An 18,050-nucleotide genomic window follows, 5' to 3' on the forward strand; every position below is an offset into this window, starting at 1 on the left:
AATGTCCGACAGTAAGTTTTATGTCTTTCGTATCTTTGACCTCGCTCTGCTGCATCACTCGTCTTAAAATGTTGTCCGTTCTCCAAGACTGGAGGGCGTCATGATTTGCCATGAACGTCATGCTCACCCGGGATACAAATACATGTTTGATGAAGAAGAAGAAGAAGACGATGCTTCTTAAAAACACACACCAGACATTGAAAGTGTGCGCAAGTGAATTGAAAAAAAAATTGGATCAGAAAAGTATCATTCTTTTTGCATTGTAATATCTTCTCATCGATATCTTCGCGCTCTGTGGGAAAAAGAAGAAGGCAATATTTCCACGCTTACTTGTTTCCAAGGTTTGTCATGAAACCACAAAGTAAAAAAGAGCAAGTGTTACCAGAGAAACGCCCATACCACAGCCCTAGAAACCAAAGAAAATACAGCAAACCAGCAGTTGAGTCGACGAGGCAAAAAGAAGGAAATGCACAGCTTTTTCTCAACCAACAATATTCATACCCCCCTTTGCACCAAACTTTACTTTTTCATCCAAACCCAAAGCTGCGTATTCTCTTTCCCTCTGTTGCTTCTTCTCCGTCTTTGTCATTTTCTCGTCTTCGTCTTCCGAAGCATTGGAACTGGGTTTTCTTTGCAATTTTCCTTTTGCTCTTGTCCACAAGGAGGAAGATGAGGATGTTGACGATGCAGATGCAGAGTGCTTGCGGTAGGGTTGATCTTTGTGACTTATGGGCATGGAGAGGTAACCGGCGACTTGATAGTCGAAGAGATCGATGGGAGTATCTTTGGGCGCTGGGGGAGCAGCGATTGTTGTTGCTGTGCTGGTGGTGGAAAAGGCAGAGGTGGCTGTGAGGGTTGAGGAGGTACTGTATACAGATGGGCTACGATGCAATTGCTTTTCTGTTGATGTGGTGGAGGGAGAAGTGCTGCGTTTGCCAAAGTGTTGGACTGGATACATTTCTTCCAGGGCTTCTTGTCGTGATTGCTCCATTGTTGGTTTTTGAGTGGTCGGGCTTGTGGTTGGTGAGGTGGGGATGGGTGGACTAATTGATGATGTCTTTTTGGCGAAGAATTGCTCGGGGAAGGCAGAGGAGAGGGCTGCGTGACGAGGGTTCTTTGGGTCGTTTCTGCTGGTCTGGGAAATGTGGTAGACGGATGTTGGATCTGAAAGGTTGTATTGATTTGGTGAAGACATTTTGAGTTGTAATATCTTGACGTTGTGAAGTGATGGTGTCTCAGGTATGGTGAGGAAAGTATGTATGAGACGATTGTGAGTGATCAATGTATGAATGCTCAGTATGCTTCTGTGATATTGATGTAGTGGTGACGAATTGACTTTAGCATTGATGAGGAAAGACCAAGATACTTATACACCTCTCCGACTTACGACAACCATCTCTGCCTAACCCGACCCTCACAAGGCCGCAACATAAACCACGCAATACATGCAAAAACAAGTCAAGCTTTCAGGGTGTCCGAAAACCACTCACCTCGTCCTTCCAACCAATACCAAGCTTACCTCTCCACACCAAATCAGACACCGCACAGCCAGCCACAAAACACCCCCCAAAACGTGTTTTGTTGGCCGATTCTCTTCGTCATCTTTTGCTATGCACCAATAACAAGGTCGGCGATGTGGCGTCAACCTATGAGATCTCAGGCTACAGAATTGAGCAATTCAGGCTTCTGCATCAGATAGCTACTCGGTGACTCAGGCACCAAAACTTCCTGGCTTCTGATTCGTCAATGGCTGCATCTTCTAAACCATAAAGTATATCTCGCATACCGGCAACTGTCTTTACTTTCGGAATATCGAGATCAAGGCTGAACAATTGCAGAGGTGACTCAGGCATCAAAGATCTCTACGCGCTGATTCGTCAATGGAGGTGTTGATGATTGGTACGGCATGGATGATGAAGATGGACAGTTTGTGGGTTAGCCGGTTGTGGCTTGCATGGAGAAGGCACCCGGATTATTTGCTGTGCTGCATCAGAAACACTCTCACAAGGCACCCAGATTTCAAGCTCTTTCTGTTTACGGGAAAGATTGGCAAGGCACCAAGTCGTGATTGAGATATGATCAGGCAGCGAGATTACTCGTAGTGTGTATCTGCCAAACAAGAAATAGTGTTCCCGTGCTGTCCTTGCGAGTATCCTTCGGAACATCAAGATGAGGGAAGAATTAATGGGGAATGACACGGAGCTCGGCAGTCACGGGAACCACTGTGAACATGGTTCAATTGACATGTGTTGGCGGCAGGAATGGTCGGTTGATCGTGCTTACCAGGGCTCGGTCATGTATATCGCTTAGGCTTCAAGGATTGTGTGGTCAGTTGCCGGAGTTCCAGAGTACCTCCCGATGATGAATCGATATTGCCATATCGCGCTTCGTCTTGGTACCACTGACAGGCAGCAAGAGGCGAAGCTTGAGCATCAACACAGGCAGAAAGAGAGTGTGTTTCGGTCTTGATCTTGTAATATTGCGGAACATAGTTTGTACATTTCGAGTCTTGCCAGGCTCTTCTCCTTTCGACATGTATAGAGTCGATTTCCCATGACTCCCAGAACGCCCTTCGTGATGCAGCAGAAGGTGTGATCCCATGCTTTTTTCGCTGCCTCCTTCTCCGATGTGAGATTTGTTTTTGTACAGGTTCTCCGACTCGAGGGTGAGTGTGAAGGGTGATGCATGGAGGCAACCTCGTGCGAGTCGTTTACCTCTTCTTCTTGCCGAACTTCTTTGATTCTGCGAATCATAAATGTCAGCGAATGTTCCTCAATGTGCAGCACGGTCCCTCGTTCTTCTGTCTCTCTTGTTCTCTCATTGGTACGGCGTCGCTTTCCCATCTCTTGCTCTGCCTTTTTCTCAACCTCGTCTTCTGGTTTGCCATTCTTGATCTCTTCCTCTTTCCTCCTCTCTGTCGTGAGCACTTACCGGCAGCTGTCCTCTTCTTCTTGGGTGCACCCTTGCCTCTGGACTTTGAGATCTGGACGTTCTCGACTCTGTCTTCCTCGTAGTCGTCAAAGGTCTCGAATCCAGGGTATGCCTTTTGCAGATCGGTGAAGGTAGCGACGCGACGAGGGTAGTATGCAGCCATTGCAGGACCGCGAAGACGTTGGCGTAGGACACTGTTACCAGTGCGGAAGCCCTGAGGGTTGAAGGTCGTGTTGAAGATGGCGCATTGTGTCTGCGATTGATCGTGTCAGAGGCTTGTGACTTGGTGACTTTGCTGCCGTATTCGAGAGAGCATCACAAGGTTAGCATACCTCCATGAGCTTGAGAGCTAGCGTTCTTGAGACTGCCATGGTGAGCTATCTGTGCTTGCGACGGCCTTGGTATACATTTGGTGCTGACGATGTTTAATTGCGCCTGTGATGCCGTGCGCTCGGGCCACATCAAAAGCCGCTTGGCATTGCAATAAATATTTTTGCTCTCACGAAGATGCGACAAACTTCACAGCAACATCTTGACAGCCATCAAGAACTCGACACACGGCTCTTGTTCCATGTCTAGACGGTGCTCATCCTCCGCCGACACTCAACTGAGAGACTGGTGCTCTTAGACGCAAGGACGACCAGTCTCTCGCCCAATGATAGGGTAAGCACCTTTCCTCCTCTCTTCCTTTCGCTCCTCCCCCTTCGGATGATTATACGCTTTACACATGCATGGCTTTCTTACGCACCTTGACCGGTGCATTCATGGTGAAACGGCACCAGATATATGACAATAATTCCTACATCAATCCTGTCTATCACATCGCAACTCTTTCCGAGTATGAATGCTTACTTTGAGATTGCAGTTCACCACAAAGGTCTCAGAAATAGGTTTCCGTCTACGTTCGTTCGCTTGGAAACTGGCACAATGTCAAGCTGGTTTGGAGTATATCATGGTCTATATATCCTCAATATACGTGCTTGTATCTCTCACCCAAAGACTCTGTTGACGATGTTGATATCAACGTGACATATGTTCTGGTCGTTCGCAACACGCTAAAGATTGTACACTGGATGTTGTCACGGACTATCGACGACTTGCAGAAGGGATGCATCCCAGTGAGAGTCAGGGTTGTGACCATACCAGCTCCGGCTCGATAGTCCCGACGGCTGTGGTGCTCCCATGAATAGCCTTCAGGGATCCCAATCCAGAAGTCACACTTCCATGCTTAATCCCATCGCTCCCACGAAGTCCCATCCCGCGATCCATCCGCCGAACGTGGCGTGGCATATTCTTAGTCCTCCACAGTCTAGAGGCCTGACAACGTCGTTGCAGAAGAACATTGCCATGCAGCACTCACAAGCACCATCAAGCCACAAGAGCCTGTTAATCGGGTTCCTACATCCCCGAGACCTGTACATGCAGTCATCACACCTCCAGAAGGCACAGTGGCTACTGCAGCCTGCATGAATTGAAAGACGGCATACCACACCTCCATGTCCCCATCATTACACCACTTCCATGCCGGCCCCCTTTCACGCATCCCACGGCACCATATTATTCCCATACGAATCACGCTATCGCAATCGACTGCACAGCCCTACCCAATCGTCCATACACAGTTAAATCACCTTCTTTCCCCTCGATCCCGATTACCCCACTGCGGTTCACATCCAGCGTTCGCCATCTCCCCTACAAACGTCTCTGCATTTCCACCTCCCCCTCCGTTTTTTTTTGGCAACATTTATACTTTAGTCTCGCCTCGTGGGGCGAAAGGAAATCTGCGGGCAAGGTTTGTGAGGAAACCATGGTGATATGCACGATGGCAGAACGCAAAAGTCAAAAGTGAAGAGGTTTCTGGAGCGCAAGATGCAAGGAGCTAGAAGTGATAAGAAAGATAGCAAAAGAAGCACGAAAGGGAAAAGTCTAGAATGATGGAGTCAACAAAACATACACCTTCTTGTACGCAATGGTCGTCGCGCAGAGGAACGAAAGCTAAAAAGAAAGAAAAGCCAGCATTGCATTGACTGTGTATAAAAATCTTCCATCAAACATCAGAGACAAAAATTAAAACGACAACAATGGTCATTGTGCAAAAGGCTAAATCGATTTGCCAAACGCGTATCGTTCTGCCATGTGGTCTGCTGACGTGCGATTTTTTCGCCCAACGGTGCATGATGAAAGAGGCGCTTGCGCACGTCGGAATCTCAAATTCTGATGTGAGAGAAAACGTTTTGACGGATGTTCAGCTGTGGAATGTTTATTTCCCACAACAACAGAGCTGAGGGGAGGGAAATTTGGTGTGCGTGGCTTGGGGACAACAATGACGAATGATGTGAAGAGAGCATGGAGATGGAGATATCACAGTGATGTTTATGTGCGAGAGGCTTGTTTGAAATGCTTCTTGTTTACAGGTAGATGGAGAAATTGGTAGATACAATGATTAAAAGATTGATCTTTGGAAATGATAAACGCCACTTCATGATGAACATTCTTGTCCTTGTGCGAAGCACCCTTGCCTTCCATGAGGAATGTTGAACATAAGAAATTGATGAGGAATAAGAAATAGAAAAGAAACATGTCTGTCTGCTCGCAAGCGAGCATCGATTAGTGTTGTTGATGATAGGTCGAGAAAGGCTGGAGTCCAGCAGTAACCCTTCGCGCCATGAGATGAACCAGTCTATAATGCTTCCGAGATACGAAGAGAGAAAGAAAGATCTTTTTGGTTGCAGAAAAGACGAGAAGATGAGATACGCTTAGCATATCAACTCGGCGGCTGAGACTGTGGTTGCATTCTTGACAGGGTTGAGCTCAGGACTGGCCTTTGCAGAGTCGATCTGGGCTTCGAAGTTTGGCTCTTCCATGATGGTGTCGGCTGGTGAGTGAGGAGCAGAGTCATGAGAGAAGGTACCGCCACGAGGAGAGATGAGGCTGGCGGAGTCGTCAATCTCGCAGACACCCTCCATGCTGTGAAGGCCGCTGAGGGCAGGGGTGGTGAAAAGGAGAGGAGCAGGCTTGTTGGTTCTGGGAGAAGCAATAGACTTGGCTCTGATAGAGATGTTGGAGGCAGGGAGAGGCTGGTCAGCTACGCTGGATCTGCGGGAGACCTCAGCCTTCTCGTCAGAACTCAAAGGAGTAGTGGTGCGAAGGAAGCTAGAAGCAGCGTTGCGAGGAACATAGCTGGGGCGGCGAGAAGTGGTAGGTGAAACAGTGGGAGAAGCTCCGTTAACCTCAACATCAGGGTTGTGACTGCTGAACATGGAGAACTGAGAGAACTTGCGGTCCATAGTGGGAACAGCAGGAACACCGGCATCAGTGTCAGGGTTGGCACTCTTGAACCAGCTTCTGACGCTGTTCTTGGATGAGCGACGGCTGGAGATGCTGAACGCGCGGTTCTTAGAGGGAGAGCCCTCGGAGAAGCTGCGAGAATCCTTGGCCATTCTGTTTGAGACTGCGGATGGCTTGCGGTTGTAGAGATTGCTCTTCTGCTCAATAGCGGTAGAGGTGGAAGCCATTCTGGTCTTCTGGATAGAGATGGTAGGGCTGAGCATGTCAGAGGGTTCCTTGGACACGACTTCTTTGCCCATCTTGAAAGTGCCGAACATCTTCTCCCACATCGATGCTCTTGTGACAGGAGGAAGAGCAGGAGTAGGGGCAAGTACAGTGACGCTCATCTTGAATGTGTCGTGAGGAATGTTACTCGAGATTATGTATTAGTGGTCGTTGAATGTCGGAATGCTGATCTGTTTGTGGTGGAATGGAATCGTAAGATGGTCGAACAACTAGATGCGAAGATGATAGAACGAGCGCTGCTGAACAAGACCATCGAGGATGTATGCCCTTACTTATATCAAAGCACAACGTGCAAGAAAACGCCCGATCCATCTGGCTTGCCGGTTTCTTGAGCGTTGAAATCCAGCAAGCCCGTGAGAGAGTATCTCGGAGCACAGGCTGGGCGTTGGATGTGGAACATGTCTATCAGACATATGTCGTTGTACTATTAGGAAATCCCACTAACGGTCATGAAACGACTGAACATCGCTGAGGTTCTCCTAGTTGACCCGGCGTCGGATGCCTAGAATCACACAACTCAAAAACATGACTCCACTTCTGGGAGTGCACACGAGGCGATCTGCGCTATCGACTGCGCAAACAGGCCGTGGCATCTTTCGCCATTCTCCTAGTCGTCGTATTGAGTCCTGTAGATGTCGAATCAGATCACACGGCTCTGCTGGGCTACGAACTAGGAGTCAGTGACGACGTGACCCAGTTGTGCCCGCAGGCATACGAATTGCCAACGGCCAACTATCGAGCGAACAAATGAAAAAGCCGTTGCCAAATCCCAGGTTCACGAGCAAGAGCGAAGAGGGTGTGAGGGAAACCGTTGCAGGCGAATTTTCCAAGAAAGGGCAGGGTTGCAGCAGACATAGATTTTGGCCTCCTCGGGTGGAACCGATCGCAAGTTTTGGCAACGAGTTTGCAGGCGCTTCCCCACCGTTGACCACCCCCTTGGCTCCTCCCCCAGACATTCGCTCACAACTGCCGCCTCATTTGCTGTTGCAGAAGATATCGCGATACAGGAGAAGACGTTGCAGTACACCCTGTGTTTCAGCCCGCCTCCCTTCGCATACATCTAGGCGTGTACGAACTTCTATACGTTCTAGGAAGGTGGTGAGCAGAATGCACCAGAGCTCACGATACATCTTCAGCGTGCAAGCTGAGCGTAACCGATGCGTTGTCCCTCATGTGGTTTAGGTCCGGACTCATATCATGCCCGTGTAGCCTATGGACAGAAGTCATCGTCTGAGAATTGAGTCATTGCTGATCATGCATGTAGCTCCCGCCAATCAATATCTTGTTTCTGGGTCTCGGTAGACATCCTCAACCTACTGAAGTATCTCCCGAGAAATCTCTCCTGATCTAAATCTGTACTGTCCTTGGTGACCTTCATTACCTGATGCTGATGTTCCATGGCGCTATTCGTTGCGGCTCGCATCCTACCTCCCTCCCATTCTTCACGCTGTTGTGCGCCGTTTGGAAGACTCCATCTACATGGATGAATTCGGATAGGATTCTCAGACATTCGCAATATTGCGTCGTCATAAGTCTCAGATCCTTCCCTATTTCAAGCTTCAGGGTACAGGGCATTGTTGCAAGAGCGCGCAGCATCCTCCGCTCGAAGGAGAGGACCGTTGCAACGGGTTGTTATCGAGTTCACATCCGAAGACGGATCAGTTCGGCCAGCCTTCATGGCGACACTCACGTGTTGGATCTTACAAGACTCTGGGAGACAGAAGTTTGTCTAGGCAAGATCTGAGGCCCACGTGTACGGCCGCATTGCGATACCATGAAAGATCTGTCACAATCTAGAGCTACCAGTGTCTTTCTTGTCTGGTCTTCTACAGATTGAGCAGGTCGGACCTTAAAAGCTCTAACAGCACACCGATACCTAGCATGCTTCCAAACCTTCCGAGAGAATTCTTCTGAGATTGCAAAGCTTTTGAGCCTTGTGTCAGAGTTCTTGTCCTTGAACTGTGTTGTACTGGCATCGGTGTCAACGGTAAGCATAAATAGCATGCAATCTCATCACGGCTTACTTCTCCGTCGAGCACTATGAAACTCGCTCTGGATGCAAGATCTCGGCTCTTTTGTCTAGAACACTGCATCATCACCATGAGCGAGACAATCAACAAGGCTGTAAGGATAGACAAGAACGTACAAATGATCTACTTTCGAGAGGTTTCGTGACTATCACGGTGCTATGGAGGCGCTACTGCTTTTAAGCAGTGCGGGCCGAATAATAAGCCGCCGTTTCGCTCCACTTGTAGTGAAGCCTATCTCTATAAGATATATCGTGGCTGTGAGACAGTATTTCGAATACTGTCCAAAAGCGAACAAGATATTGTTGCTTCGATAAACATTTCAGTAAAGTTGTGGGCTTTGCAGCAGAATCTGTCTGCCGCGGACATAGCCTGTATCTTCAAACTGTTGAGCTGAATATGGTTGATATTTTCTGAACAAACCAGTCTCTATAACTGAAGAATGCGCAACAAGCCACACGATCATTGTAGACAGCCACCAACCATACTATTGAAGCAGGCAGCCACTGAGCAATGTGCATCAGCAACCTATAGCTATCTCTCGTCTAAATGAACGAATTCGGACAGTCCTTTCCTCCCAGCAGGTTATCTTCCTGACTTTTGCAAACACATGTGGCAACAAACTTTTGTCATTTGGAACAGCTGCTCAGACTGACCCCTTCCTGACGTCCGGATTGACAAATTTTGCGTATAGTTTGTGCTTTGACTGTGGAGATTGCTTGTCTGAACATCTTGAGTGACATCTTGACATCGGTCCGGCTCGAGATTCAGGCTTACGAAGGAAGCATGAAGCATAGGACTCCTATGCTTCATACTTTGCGCCTCTGCTTCGACATGAGTTTAATTGATCAAGTGGCAGCGGCGCGAGCTTTGGGACATAACGAGCGATCAGAAGCAGGTCTGTACGCATTGCTTGGTCCCTCCCTCCTGTGGTCAATCTGGGGGGTCCAGATCGTTGCTGTGGAAACAGCAATCATGCTTCGCAAGTGACGATCGCGACCAAGGTCAAACATCGCAGAGAGATTGAAGGCAGACTCGGACGCCAGCGGCTCCTCTCTTGTCTTGTTCCAAACAATGAGCTGCTTTGTACTATCACTCTCCAATGACATAGGTGCAGCCCTCAGGGCCTATCCAAACTTCATGGCGCTTGTTGGCATCGACGTCGAATCTATCGCCAACATTACATTGCTCTTTCTTTGGGTTTGTATCATCAGGATAACTGAGAGTGAGGCTCCCCTTCAAGACGAGATGTGTAGTGATACCGGCATGGGTGTGAGGCGGATAATGGGCGTTACTGATGACAGGTCAGTCGTGCCTCCGATTCAACGTCGGGGTCAGGCTTACGGTCCATCAGTCCAGGTAAATACGTGGTTGAATCCCCATCCTCTGACCTCCGCTTCTGCTTCTTTCCTCGACTTCTGCGCCATTGTCGAATCCAGTCGCTGGTACAAGAGAAGTTGGAATGTTGACCTCCTCTGGCGACGAGTGACAAACCATGATGAACACGCTTCCCGAGTCTTGGCAGTCGAGACCCTTACAAGTCAGCAGCTTTGACCATGTGTCCAACCTGTTTCAGCATGAGTTCAAACAGGAGTTCATATGGAAGGAAGTACCACGTACGCTCATCACGACATGACAATCTTAGTGCGTTTGCTCTCATGACAGCTTAAGCTTTCGAGCCATCGTTTCCGCGATTTTTCTACCCTGCATGCGATTACCATTCTTTGCTATCTACCACCCTACTGCATCACTTACGCGAGTGTCACCACGACCCTGAGCTTCCTCCACTTACAAACTACGATATGAACATCACGAACCCGCAAGCCTGGTCCCCAGCCATCCTGGACTATGTCAAGGAGTTCACTGCCGAGTTTGCGCAGCTGGACAACATTCAGGGTGACAACCTCGATTTTCCTGGTTCTGCAAGTAATGATCAAACTTCTCGTCGACTTCTAAAATATCTTGGCTCGGATGAGAGTAATGCGATGACATCCGTTGCCCTGGATGCTACTCATCCCATATCAGACTACTTCATCTCGAGCAGCCACAACACATACCTGTGGGGCAATCAACTTTACGGTAAGGCTAGCACAAAGGCATACCAGAAAGTCTTGGAACGAGGCTGCCGCTGCGTCGAGATCGATGTCTGGGACGGAGACGATTCGGATTCCGAGACTTCGGACTCATCAGCCGATAGTGACAGTGATGCCGAGAATGAAGGCGGGATCAAGAAGTTGAGCAGGAAATTCAAAGACAAGATCGGCCTGTCGAAGGCCAAGGCTGAGCCTCAATCGAAGGAGAAACCAGTGGCTGCTTCCACTTCACCCGAGCATGAGAGTGTAGGACAAGCGGGCCTTCGCAGAACTGTGTCCAAGACCGAGCCACGCGTTCTTCACGGACATACAGCAACCAAGGAGATATCCTTCAGAGCCGTCTGCGCTACCATACGGGACTATGCATTCACAGCAAGGTATTTGAGACGTCTCGTACATACGACTACTCATCCACTCACCGACTCACAGTGATCTCCCCTTGATCGTCAGTCTCGAGGTTCATGCCTGTCCCGCTCAGCAAAAAATCATAGTCGATATCATGAAGGAGTCATGGGCAGCATACTTGGTCGATCTGAATGCTGTGACTGGTCATGAGACATCTCTTCCAAGTTTAGAGTCCTTGCGCAAGAAGATACTCATTAAGGTTAAGTACACTGCTCCAGAAGCAGCAAAGGGTACAGGCCCGGTCGTGGTGTCAAGCAATGCAGACCCTGAGTCGGGGTCAGAGGATGAGTCTCAGGAGACGCCAGCCAAAAAGAGTCACATCATTTCTGCACTCGCTTCAATGGGCGTCTACACTCGTGGCTGTCATTTCAAAGACTTCGACCAGCCTGAGGCCAAGCTTCCCAACCACATATTCTCGTTGTCCGAGTCCAAGATCATCGACGTACACAAGCGTGATCATTCGGCACTGTTTAGACACAACAAGGTAGATCATGGAATGAGTTGCAAATTATAGGACCAGCTAATGACGTGTCAGCGTTTCTTGATGAGGGTCTACCCTAAAGGTATGCGTGTATCCTCGAGCAACTTGGACCCTGCACCTTTCTGGCGGATGGGTGCGCAGATTGTCGCCCTCAACTGGCAATATATCAACGCAGCAACTATGCTCAATCAAGCGATGTTTCACGCCACGGGAGGTTGGGTACTCAAGCCTGAAGGCTACCGAAGCTTCCACAAAGCTCAATCTCAAATTGCGGCACTCGATCGAGGTAAACTCGACTTGTCGATCGAACTGCTTGCTGGTCAAGAAATTGGTCCGGCTGACAGAAAGTTCCATCTCTACGTGCGTTCCGAGCTGCATATTGAGGATATGGAAGAGCTTACTAACGGATCGCTCCCTGAGGGAGGCACAACGAAAGAAGGACAGATTAAGGCGGCAAGTGAGCTTGGAACTCCTGGCAGGTCTCCGGACTTCAAGCGCCAAATGCTCCAGTTCAGAGTTGATGGTGTAGCCGAAGAGCTAACATTCTTGAGGTACGTGACTTCCTGCGCATGTCTTTTGAAAAAGACATGTCCCACATTCAGCACTGCTCGAAGCCGTCTTGATCGTATCTATTCTTCACCGCAACTTTGTTCCCCGAGATAGCCGTTGATCGAGATCGCTGTGCGTTTTGGCGAAGATATGCAGCATTGCCCGAAACGCTCAGATGCTTCACTATTCGAGGAGTGCACACGCTCGACGGTTGCATGCGTTCTCAATCGGCTTGCTCGTGGTAGTAATATCCGGGCAGTTGGGTTCACCAGCTGCGTGGTACCGGACGCCACACTAGACTCACGAACCCGTCGGCCAGGTTCTTCGATGCATTCCCGCACTGTCACACCTGACTGATCTCGTTTCCAAATGTTTATTGCTCCTTTAACACATTTGCTGACATACATCAATTGACAGATTCAAAGTCATGGATGATGACACCTTCAGTCGCGATAACCTGGTGGCATGGGCATGTTTCAGACTGTCCAGATTGCAGACGGGCATCAGGAAGATACATCTGTATGACTGCGAAGGTCAGCAGACCAACGGGATGCTGCTTGTACGCATAAGCAAGAGACTCGATATTGAGTAAAGTCACAGACGATCCATCTATATTGACTCCTGGTCGAGAAGAGTCGGAATACTGTTCACACTTTCTGACTGTAGTCTTCCGACACAGTACCAGAACCGCTCGTGCCAACTCGATATCTCATCAATGCAAGACGCCATTTCCCGTAGGGTTTGTGCATAGGATTGCACAACGTAAGTCATCATCCATGGATATTGTTCTGTCGCTGCATCAAATTTGTATACCGTTCGTCCTCCGGCATTTAGTGACACACGACCCGCGCAATGTTAGACCGACTTCTTGTTGGAGTTGGCTGCGCCATACCAGTAATACTGAGAGTCTGAGCTCGACGTGGCATGACATGTTTCGTAGTGCAGATGTCATATGCGAACGCCGTGACAGATCGCAAAGAGCGACCCAGATATTGGCGTATCTTACGAAGCCAGACCCGAGTTGGCGGTACCGATCCATCGGGGCACGAGTGGGAGCACAATCTAAATGGCACGCACGGATAATGAACGAGACGGAATGAATTGCCGGCATACGACTATCAATTGCACAACGTGCAGCCTTTCGCATGCCACAAGCAAGCATACATTCGATGCAGGCTTCCAGAGGCGCTTCTTTCGCATAGATTGGTGAATATGGAAGAGGAGATTCGGACTAGACAACAATGATTTGCCTTTCCCTTGTGCCGCCCAAACTTCGGGCGAGGAACAGGAAGGGGAGCTTCACTGAGAAATACAGAGTTGACTGATCATTTTTTTCTTCGACTGCGCACAGCACAGTCGGTGAAGAGCATACCACGGCCCTTGAGCAACTCATCAGCAAGAAGCTATACCATGCTTGGTGCCATGACTCGAGTCTCAGAAGTTGCCGAATCCGGGTCCTGATTCTGAAGAAACAGACCTCTGGGAATCTGCAGCGCATTGATGCTCTGATATGTCAGTCCTCAACACAGCGAGTCGGCAATTAGCATGGCACTAAATCTGATCATATTCTCGCACTTTCTGAGTTGGCCATATCTCTTTCGAGCGGAAGCACTTTGGGGAGATGTTAAGATCCGAGTTGTGGCATGTGACGGAAGGCACGGGGCGGACGCGGTGACGGGCGTACCACACTGTCGGGCTGGACAGGATCTGTTCCTGGACGACCAAAACCAGGATTTGTAAGACCTCACAGTCAGAAGCTGCACGATGAGAAGATCTCTCGAGGCTTCGAGGCTGCCCTTGCCTACTGACTTCCCCACTAACCAAGAATGTCAAGGTACGTGGTGCGTAATGGCTGTCAATGTGTGGTCTAGCGTGAGCTCCGATGCAGTTACGTGTGGGATTACTCGTCGCACTTTCGACCCCCGGAGGTTTCGCAGGTGGTTAGCCGTGAAGTAATCTGTTTTGGGTTTCTCTCTTCTCTCAACCGCCGCTTGCACACATATTCGTCTCTCTTCATCTAAAATTTGTTACTCGTCTCTATGTACTGAGAATCCGATGGTACAGTATGGCACTTGAGCAAGAAGCCGGACCCGCTTCGAACTCGAAGTTGATAGACTTGTGCTCTCAGTCGACTTTTTGCGGATGTGAGTACGAAACGCTGCAGGGTTATGCTATGCGAGATGCTTTATCAGTCGAGAAAAAGCCTATCACAGAGGTCAAGTCAGGCCATGAGTGTTGCACCGGGGGGTATATAAGGAGGGTGCCTTCCTCAGTCTGAAGTATTTTCCATCCATCAGCAACACCGGCATCCAGTCCTCTACCCTCCAGTCAGCAGATCGGTCCAACTCTGTTCCCCATTCTCGAACGTCTCTTCTCTCTTCAAAGAACATCAGCTTCTTTCGGCACCATGCCCATCCACACCAGTCAGATTCACCAGCGTGACCAAGTCAACCAGCTGCCCGATCTTGTCATCGAGCATGATGACTGGCAAGAGATGGGACCTCGTGCATGTGTTCCGGACTTCGAAACGATGCCCGCCCCAGTAAGAGACATAAGCGTTAGTTACTACTTAATTCAATAAAGATCTGACAACTGAACAAAGGTACAGGGCCGTCAGTGCAAATGTGGTTATTGGGTCATTCCTGGAAAGAGATGCCCCAAGTGCGGCACTCAGAATTAGCAATCCAAGCGAGGTACGTGCTACTTACAGTCGTCACAAATCACAAATTCTGACATGACCACTTGCATAGAGCGTCGTCAAAGGTCATCAGACTCCCTGGAGCAACAACAAAGGCCTGGCAAACATCTCAAAATCAACTTTGAATCCCTGAGGCAACGATTCAGGGACCTCACGACTTCGATGACCGAGACCATGCCTCGCGGGATTGCAGGTGAGAACATTCTGCCACGATTCCGACCTGAGCGTGTTTACTACACTGGATGTCAACCCTTTCTTGAAGGCTAGCCTTGGACGACAAACACCCCATCTTCCTTCCTGTCTCTTTTGCGTTCGTTTATTGCTGTCATTCCATTTAAGCGCGACGCATCATTGCTGGCGTTTGTTTTTTCGCAAATGTATTCTAGGGGAGAGATTTTCGAAAATGATTGACAAAAAAAAGAATTAGGGTCGTCCGAACGACATTTTTCCTTTCTCTTTATCACAACATCTTTCTACCACAGCATGAGGTTATGACTTGACCCGAGGAGTTGGAAAAAAGTATGAACGAGACAACCGGATCTTTACCTATTGTATATGCAGTTCGCACACATAGCCAATTGAGATTACGTTCTCTCCGCCCGCTACTTGCCTATTCCTCTCACGCTTTTGGCATGTCAATGATGACTTGAGGTGAAGAAAATATCGAAAACAGGTGATGATTGCAGAGAAATAGGTGAGATCTCGATCGGCAGCGGCTCTTAGCTCGATCGTGAGAGGCTCTTCGGCGTCACCATCCTCTATTTTCCTGGGGAAATATTCATCCTGTCCTTCTAGCACGCGTCATGTTGCAATCACATACCTATATATTGTCTCCATTGACTCGTCGTAAATGGAAATTGTAGCAAAGAAGTATTCAGATCGCATTTCGTCCCTAACATATAAAAGAACACACAAGCAAGCACGACGGCCTTTCCTACTTTCATCATGTCCATTCAATCCATTAAGACCCCTTTCCGTTTCATCAACACCACTTCAAGACCATCATCTCTCTTTACCCGTCAATTCCACGCAAGAACCACCATGTCTGCTCAGGCCCCCTCATCTCAAGATATTTCGGCCGTCGCCAAGGAGGAGAACGGTCCCGTCAAGGGCTCCGAGTCTGCTCAGATGCAGAGCCAGGTCGGCAAGGCTCAGGTAGGTTCAGCATTTTCCTGTGCGCGTAACGACTACTGACACAAAACAGAATTTTGAGACTGCCGCTCAGGACGTCCTCAGCAAGATGCAACAGGACCCCAGCTCCATCACCGCCGACGATGCCAACTACCTCAAGTCTCGTGAGGCTCGCGCCACCGGTCAGGCTCAGCCTCCCAAGGACAGTGTCTCCGCCGATGCTCAGCGTCTCGCCGCCGCCAACGAGAAGGGCACCGCCCCCAAGACTGGCCCTCTGAATCCCACAGAGCAGTCCACCCTCACAAAGGAGCGCAACCTTGAGCAGGCCGTCAGCCAGGTCGGCTCCAAGGACCCTTCCCAGATCACCCAGGACGATGCCAACCTTCTCCACAGCCGTGAGCAGCGTGCCCACGGTCACACCGAGAAGGGTGGCGTTGCCGCCCAGGCTCAATCCATCGCCACTGAGAACACTCGCTCGTAAGGAGTTAGTGTTGACAACTATGACTCTGTTTCTTTTGCATACACGACCATTGCATAAGTGCTGCAGCCTGGTTGCTGCAGCGTACAAGGGAAAGATTTTACGACCACACAAAAGTATAATATGTACAATAGCATGATATGAACACAACCCAAATGGCTCTGGAGCCTTACTTCACCTTCCAATTCTCCCATCGGCGTTCGCCTGTGTGTACGAGTATACCCTCACGTTCGCTCCTTCCCATTGTGGGATGCTTCCTTGTGTCTTCTCAGACATCCAAGACATGTCAAGTGCGGGGAAAGCTGTATGCATGTTGATCATGACATCGGCAAGCGCCCAAGGCGATAAACAGAAACTCTTCTGTCTTTCACCTCAACTTACTAATTGACAACGAACGCATCGGTGATCAAAACGTTGTTGAATATGCTGACTCGCTACTTCATACTGTCAGCACTGGCAGAGCGTGTTGTGAGCTTTGCACTCCCAGAACAGGAAGTACTCACTTCGCTACCAGTGGAGAAAGACCCCAACGTCATACTCTCAGCGTAAACAATCTATACCATCATTCATCACTGAGTCCGACTGATTTCATCAATAGTCTCCGCCATGCAGATATCATCCCAGATGTCCTCAACGCCTTCTCGCCCTTGATCTCTCTATCCGTAAACTGGTCTTCTTCTGAGCGAACAAATCTTGGCAACACCATTCCACCCTCTCACCTCCAACACTCTCCTGATGTATACATAAACACGATTCCCTCAGCATATCTCCCTTTCAACACTCAACTGGTTCTTGCACTCACTGATCCTGACGCTCCTTCCCATGAAGACCCGAAGTGGAGTCAAATATGTCATTGGCTGTTCACTGCCAAATCAGGCAGAGTCAAGGATTTGGTGGAGTACAAGCCTCCTGGACCTCCTGAGGGCACTGGGAAGCATCGATATGTGTTTGTGGTAATGATTGCGAAGAACGGAACCACGGAGAGTTTGGAGCTTACAGTACCGGAAGAGAGGAGACATTGGGGTTATGATGGTAAGAGGAGCGGCGTTCGTGCATATGCAATGGAGAATGGATTGAAAGTCATTGGTAAGTTCTTATCTGCGGTTTGTTCTCTTGCTTCTGGGTTTGAGTGAACATCTATCTGGAGAATTTGCTGTGATCCTTCGAGTTGATGAGCACTGGATGGTGTTGTGGTCTCTAATGCTAACGTGACTTAGGTGCCAACTTCATCTATGCTCAGAACGATAAGCAGTAAAGGAGTTCATGGGGATGGTGAGACTGTGCATGGGCAGGAGCGACCGCGTTGACGGCTTGGTTCAGCCGGTCTGTTGCATCTCTTTCTCTTTCTTGATTGATTTAAGTACTTCCACCTGCTTATTTCAGCGTACTTTTGTCTTATAGGAGCGGATAGAGCCATCTTGACACATGCGATGTTTTTTCGTGTCAATTTTCGAGGGGACTTTGAGACAGGGTCATACCCTCAGCGATGGGTTTTGACCCTTCGGCAGCGATATAGCAATCTACAGCCATCTTAATCCCTTGATTTATGGACATGATATACCTGCTCGTGTCCCCTAGTCACTGCACGAGTTTGTACTTTACAGCTTTCTTGTGTGGTCAGAAATGCCAAATATATCATCTTGAGAATCAATCATTCGAATGATGGTATCAGACACGCCCAGAG

The 18,050-nt window shown here is 49.0% G+C and overlaps 7 protein-coding genes across 7 annotated transcripts; 3 read left to right on the forward strand and 4 right to left on the reverse strand.

Moving 5' to 3' along the window:
- Positions 1-481: 481 nt before the first annotated feature.
- On the reverse strand, positions 482-1,195 carry AUEXF2481DRAFT_30114 (uncharacterized protein; the record flags this gene model as incomplete). Its single annotated transcript, XM_013487691.1, has 1 exon — positions 482-1,195. One exon carries the CDS (start codon positions 1,193-1,195, stop codon positions 482-484), a length of 714 nt encoding a protein of 237 aa, XP_013343145.1.
- A 1,515-nt stretch (positions 1,196-2,710) lies between these two features.
- Positions 2,711-3,302, reverse strand: AUEXF2481DRAFT_5632 (uncharacterized protein; the record flags this gene model as incomplete). The annotated part of the gene is made up of 3 exons (XM_013487640.1): positions 2,711-2,742; positions 2,932-3,184; positions 3,264-3,302. 3 exons carry the CDS (start codon positions 3,300-3,302, stop codon positions 2,711-2,713), a joined length of 324 nt encoding a protein of 107 aa, XP_013343094.1.
- A 1,703-nt stretch (positions 3,303-5,005) lies between these two features.
- On the reverse strand, positions 5,006-6,665 carry AUEXF2481DRAFT_255584 (uncharacterized protein). Its single transcript, XM_013487880.1, has 4 exons — positions 6,594-6,665; positions 6,327-6,474; positions 5,788-6,176; positions 5,006-5,484 (listed from the first exon to the last, which is right to left on the reverse strand). The coding sequence occupies exons 2-4, from the start codon at positions 6,444-6,446 to the stop codon at positions 5,340-5,342; spliced, it is 654 nt and encodes a 217-aa protein (XP_013343334.1). The 5' UTR covers positions 6,447-6,474; positions 6,594-6,665; the 3' UTR covers positions 5,006-5,339.
- A 2,958-nt stretch (positions 6,666-9,623) lies between these two features.
- Positions 9,624-9,958, reverse strand: AUEXF2481DRAFT_5634 (uncharacterized protein; the record flags this gene model as incomplete). Its single annotated transcript, XM_013487641.1, has 2 exons — positions 9,624-9,825; positions 9,876-9,958. 2 exons carry the CDS (start codon positions 9,956-9,958, stop codon positions 9,624-9,626), a joined length of 285 nt encoding a protein of 94 aa, XP_013343095.1.
- Positions 9,959-10,119: 161 nt separating this feature from the next.
- On the forward strand, positions 10,120-12,925 carry AUEXF2481DRAFT_40696 (uncharacterized protein). The gene is made up of 4 exons (XM_013487751.1): positions 10,120-11,001; positions 11,054-11,513; positions 11,565-12,061; positions 12,477-12,925. The coding sequence occupies exons 1-4, from the start codon at positions 10,334-10,336 to the stop codon at positions 12,649-12,651; spliced, it is 1,800 nt and encodes a 599-aa protein (XP_013343205.1). The 5' UTR covers positions 10,120-10,333; the 3' UTR covers positions 12,652-12,925.
- Positions 12,926-15,702: 2,777 nt separating this feature from the next.
- Positions 15,703-16,369, forward strand: AUEXF2481DRAFT_5637 (uncharacterized protein; the record flags this gene model as incomplete). The annotated part of the gene is made up of 2 exons (XM_013487642.1): positions 15,703-15,912; positions 15,962-16,369. 2 exons carry the CDS (start codon positions 15,703-15,705, stop codon positions 16,367-16,369), a joined length of 618 nt encoding a protein of 205 aa, XP_013343096.1.
- A 332-nt stretch (positions 16,370-16,701) lies between these two features.
- Positions 16,702-17,908, forward strand: AUEXF2481DRAFT_40700 (uncharacterized protein). Its single transcript, XM_013487752.1, has 3 exons — positions 16,702-16,911; positions 16,965-17,452; positions 17,584-17,908. The coding sequence occupies exons 1-3, from the start codon at positions 16,790-16,792 to the stop codon at positions 17,619-17,621; spliced, it is 648 nt and encodes a 215-aa protein (XP_013343206.1). The 5' UTR covers positions 16,702-16,789; the 3' UTR covers positions 17,622-17,908.
- The last annotated feature ends 142 nt before the right edge of the window (positions 17,909-18,050 follow it).

This window comes from Aureobasidium subglaciale (genome assembly GCF_000721755.1).
Source record: "Aureobasidium subglaciale EXF-2481 unplaced genomic scaffold scaffold_12, whole genome shotgun sequence".
NCBI lineage: Eukaryota > Fungi > Ascomycota > Dothideomycetes > Dothideales > Saccotheciaceae > Aureobasidium > Aureobasidium subglaciale.

Coding starts and splice junctions, on each gene's coding strand:
- AUEXF2481DRAFT_255584 (XM_013487880.1), bottom strand. CDS start 6,446: ATGGCTTCCACCTCTACCGCTATTGAGCAGAAGAGCAATCTCTACAAC. Junction 6,177..6,326: donor CCGAGGGCTCTCCCTCTAAG/AACCGCGCGTTC, acceptor TTCAGCAGTCAC/AACCCTGATGTTGAGGTTAA. Junction 5,485..5,787: donor GCCGACACCATCATGGAAGA/GCCAAACTTCGA, acceptor TTCTTATTCCTC/ATCAATTTCTTATGTTCAAC.
- AUEXF2481DRAFT_40696 (XM_013487751.1), top strand. CDS start 10,334: ATGAACATCACGAACCCGCAAGCCTGGTCCCCAGCCATCCTGGACTAT. Junction 11,514..11,564: donor CACTGTTTAGACACAACAAG/GTAGATCATGGA, acceptor ATGACGTGTCAG/CGTTTCTTGATGAGGGTCTA. Junction 12,062..12,476: donor GAAGAGCTAACATTCTTGAG/GTACGTGACTTC, acceptor ATCAATTGACAG/ATTCAAAGTCATGGATGATG.
- AUEXF2481DRAFT_40700 (XM_013487752.1), top strand. CDS start 16,790: ATGCTGACTCGCTACTTCATACTGTCAGCACTGGCAGAGCGTGTTGTG. Junction 16,912..16,964: donor CCCAACGTCATACTCTCAGC/GTAAACAATCTA, acceptor TTTCATCAATAG/TCTCCGCCATGCAGATATCA. Junction 17,453..17,583: donor GAATGGATTGAAAGTCATTG/GTAAGTTCTTAT, acceptor AACGTGACTTAG/GTGCCAACTTCATCTATGCT.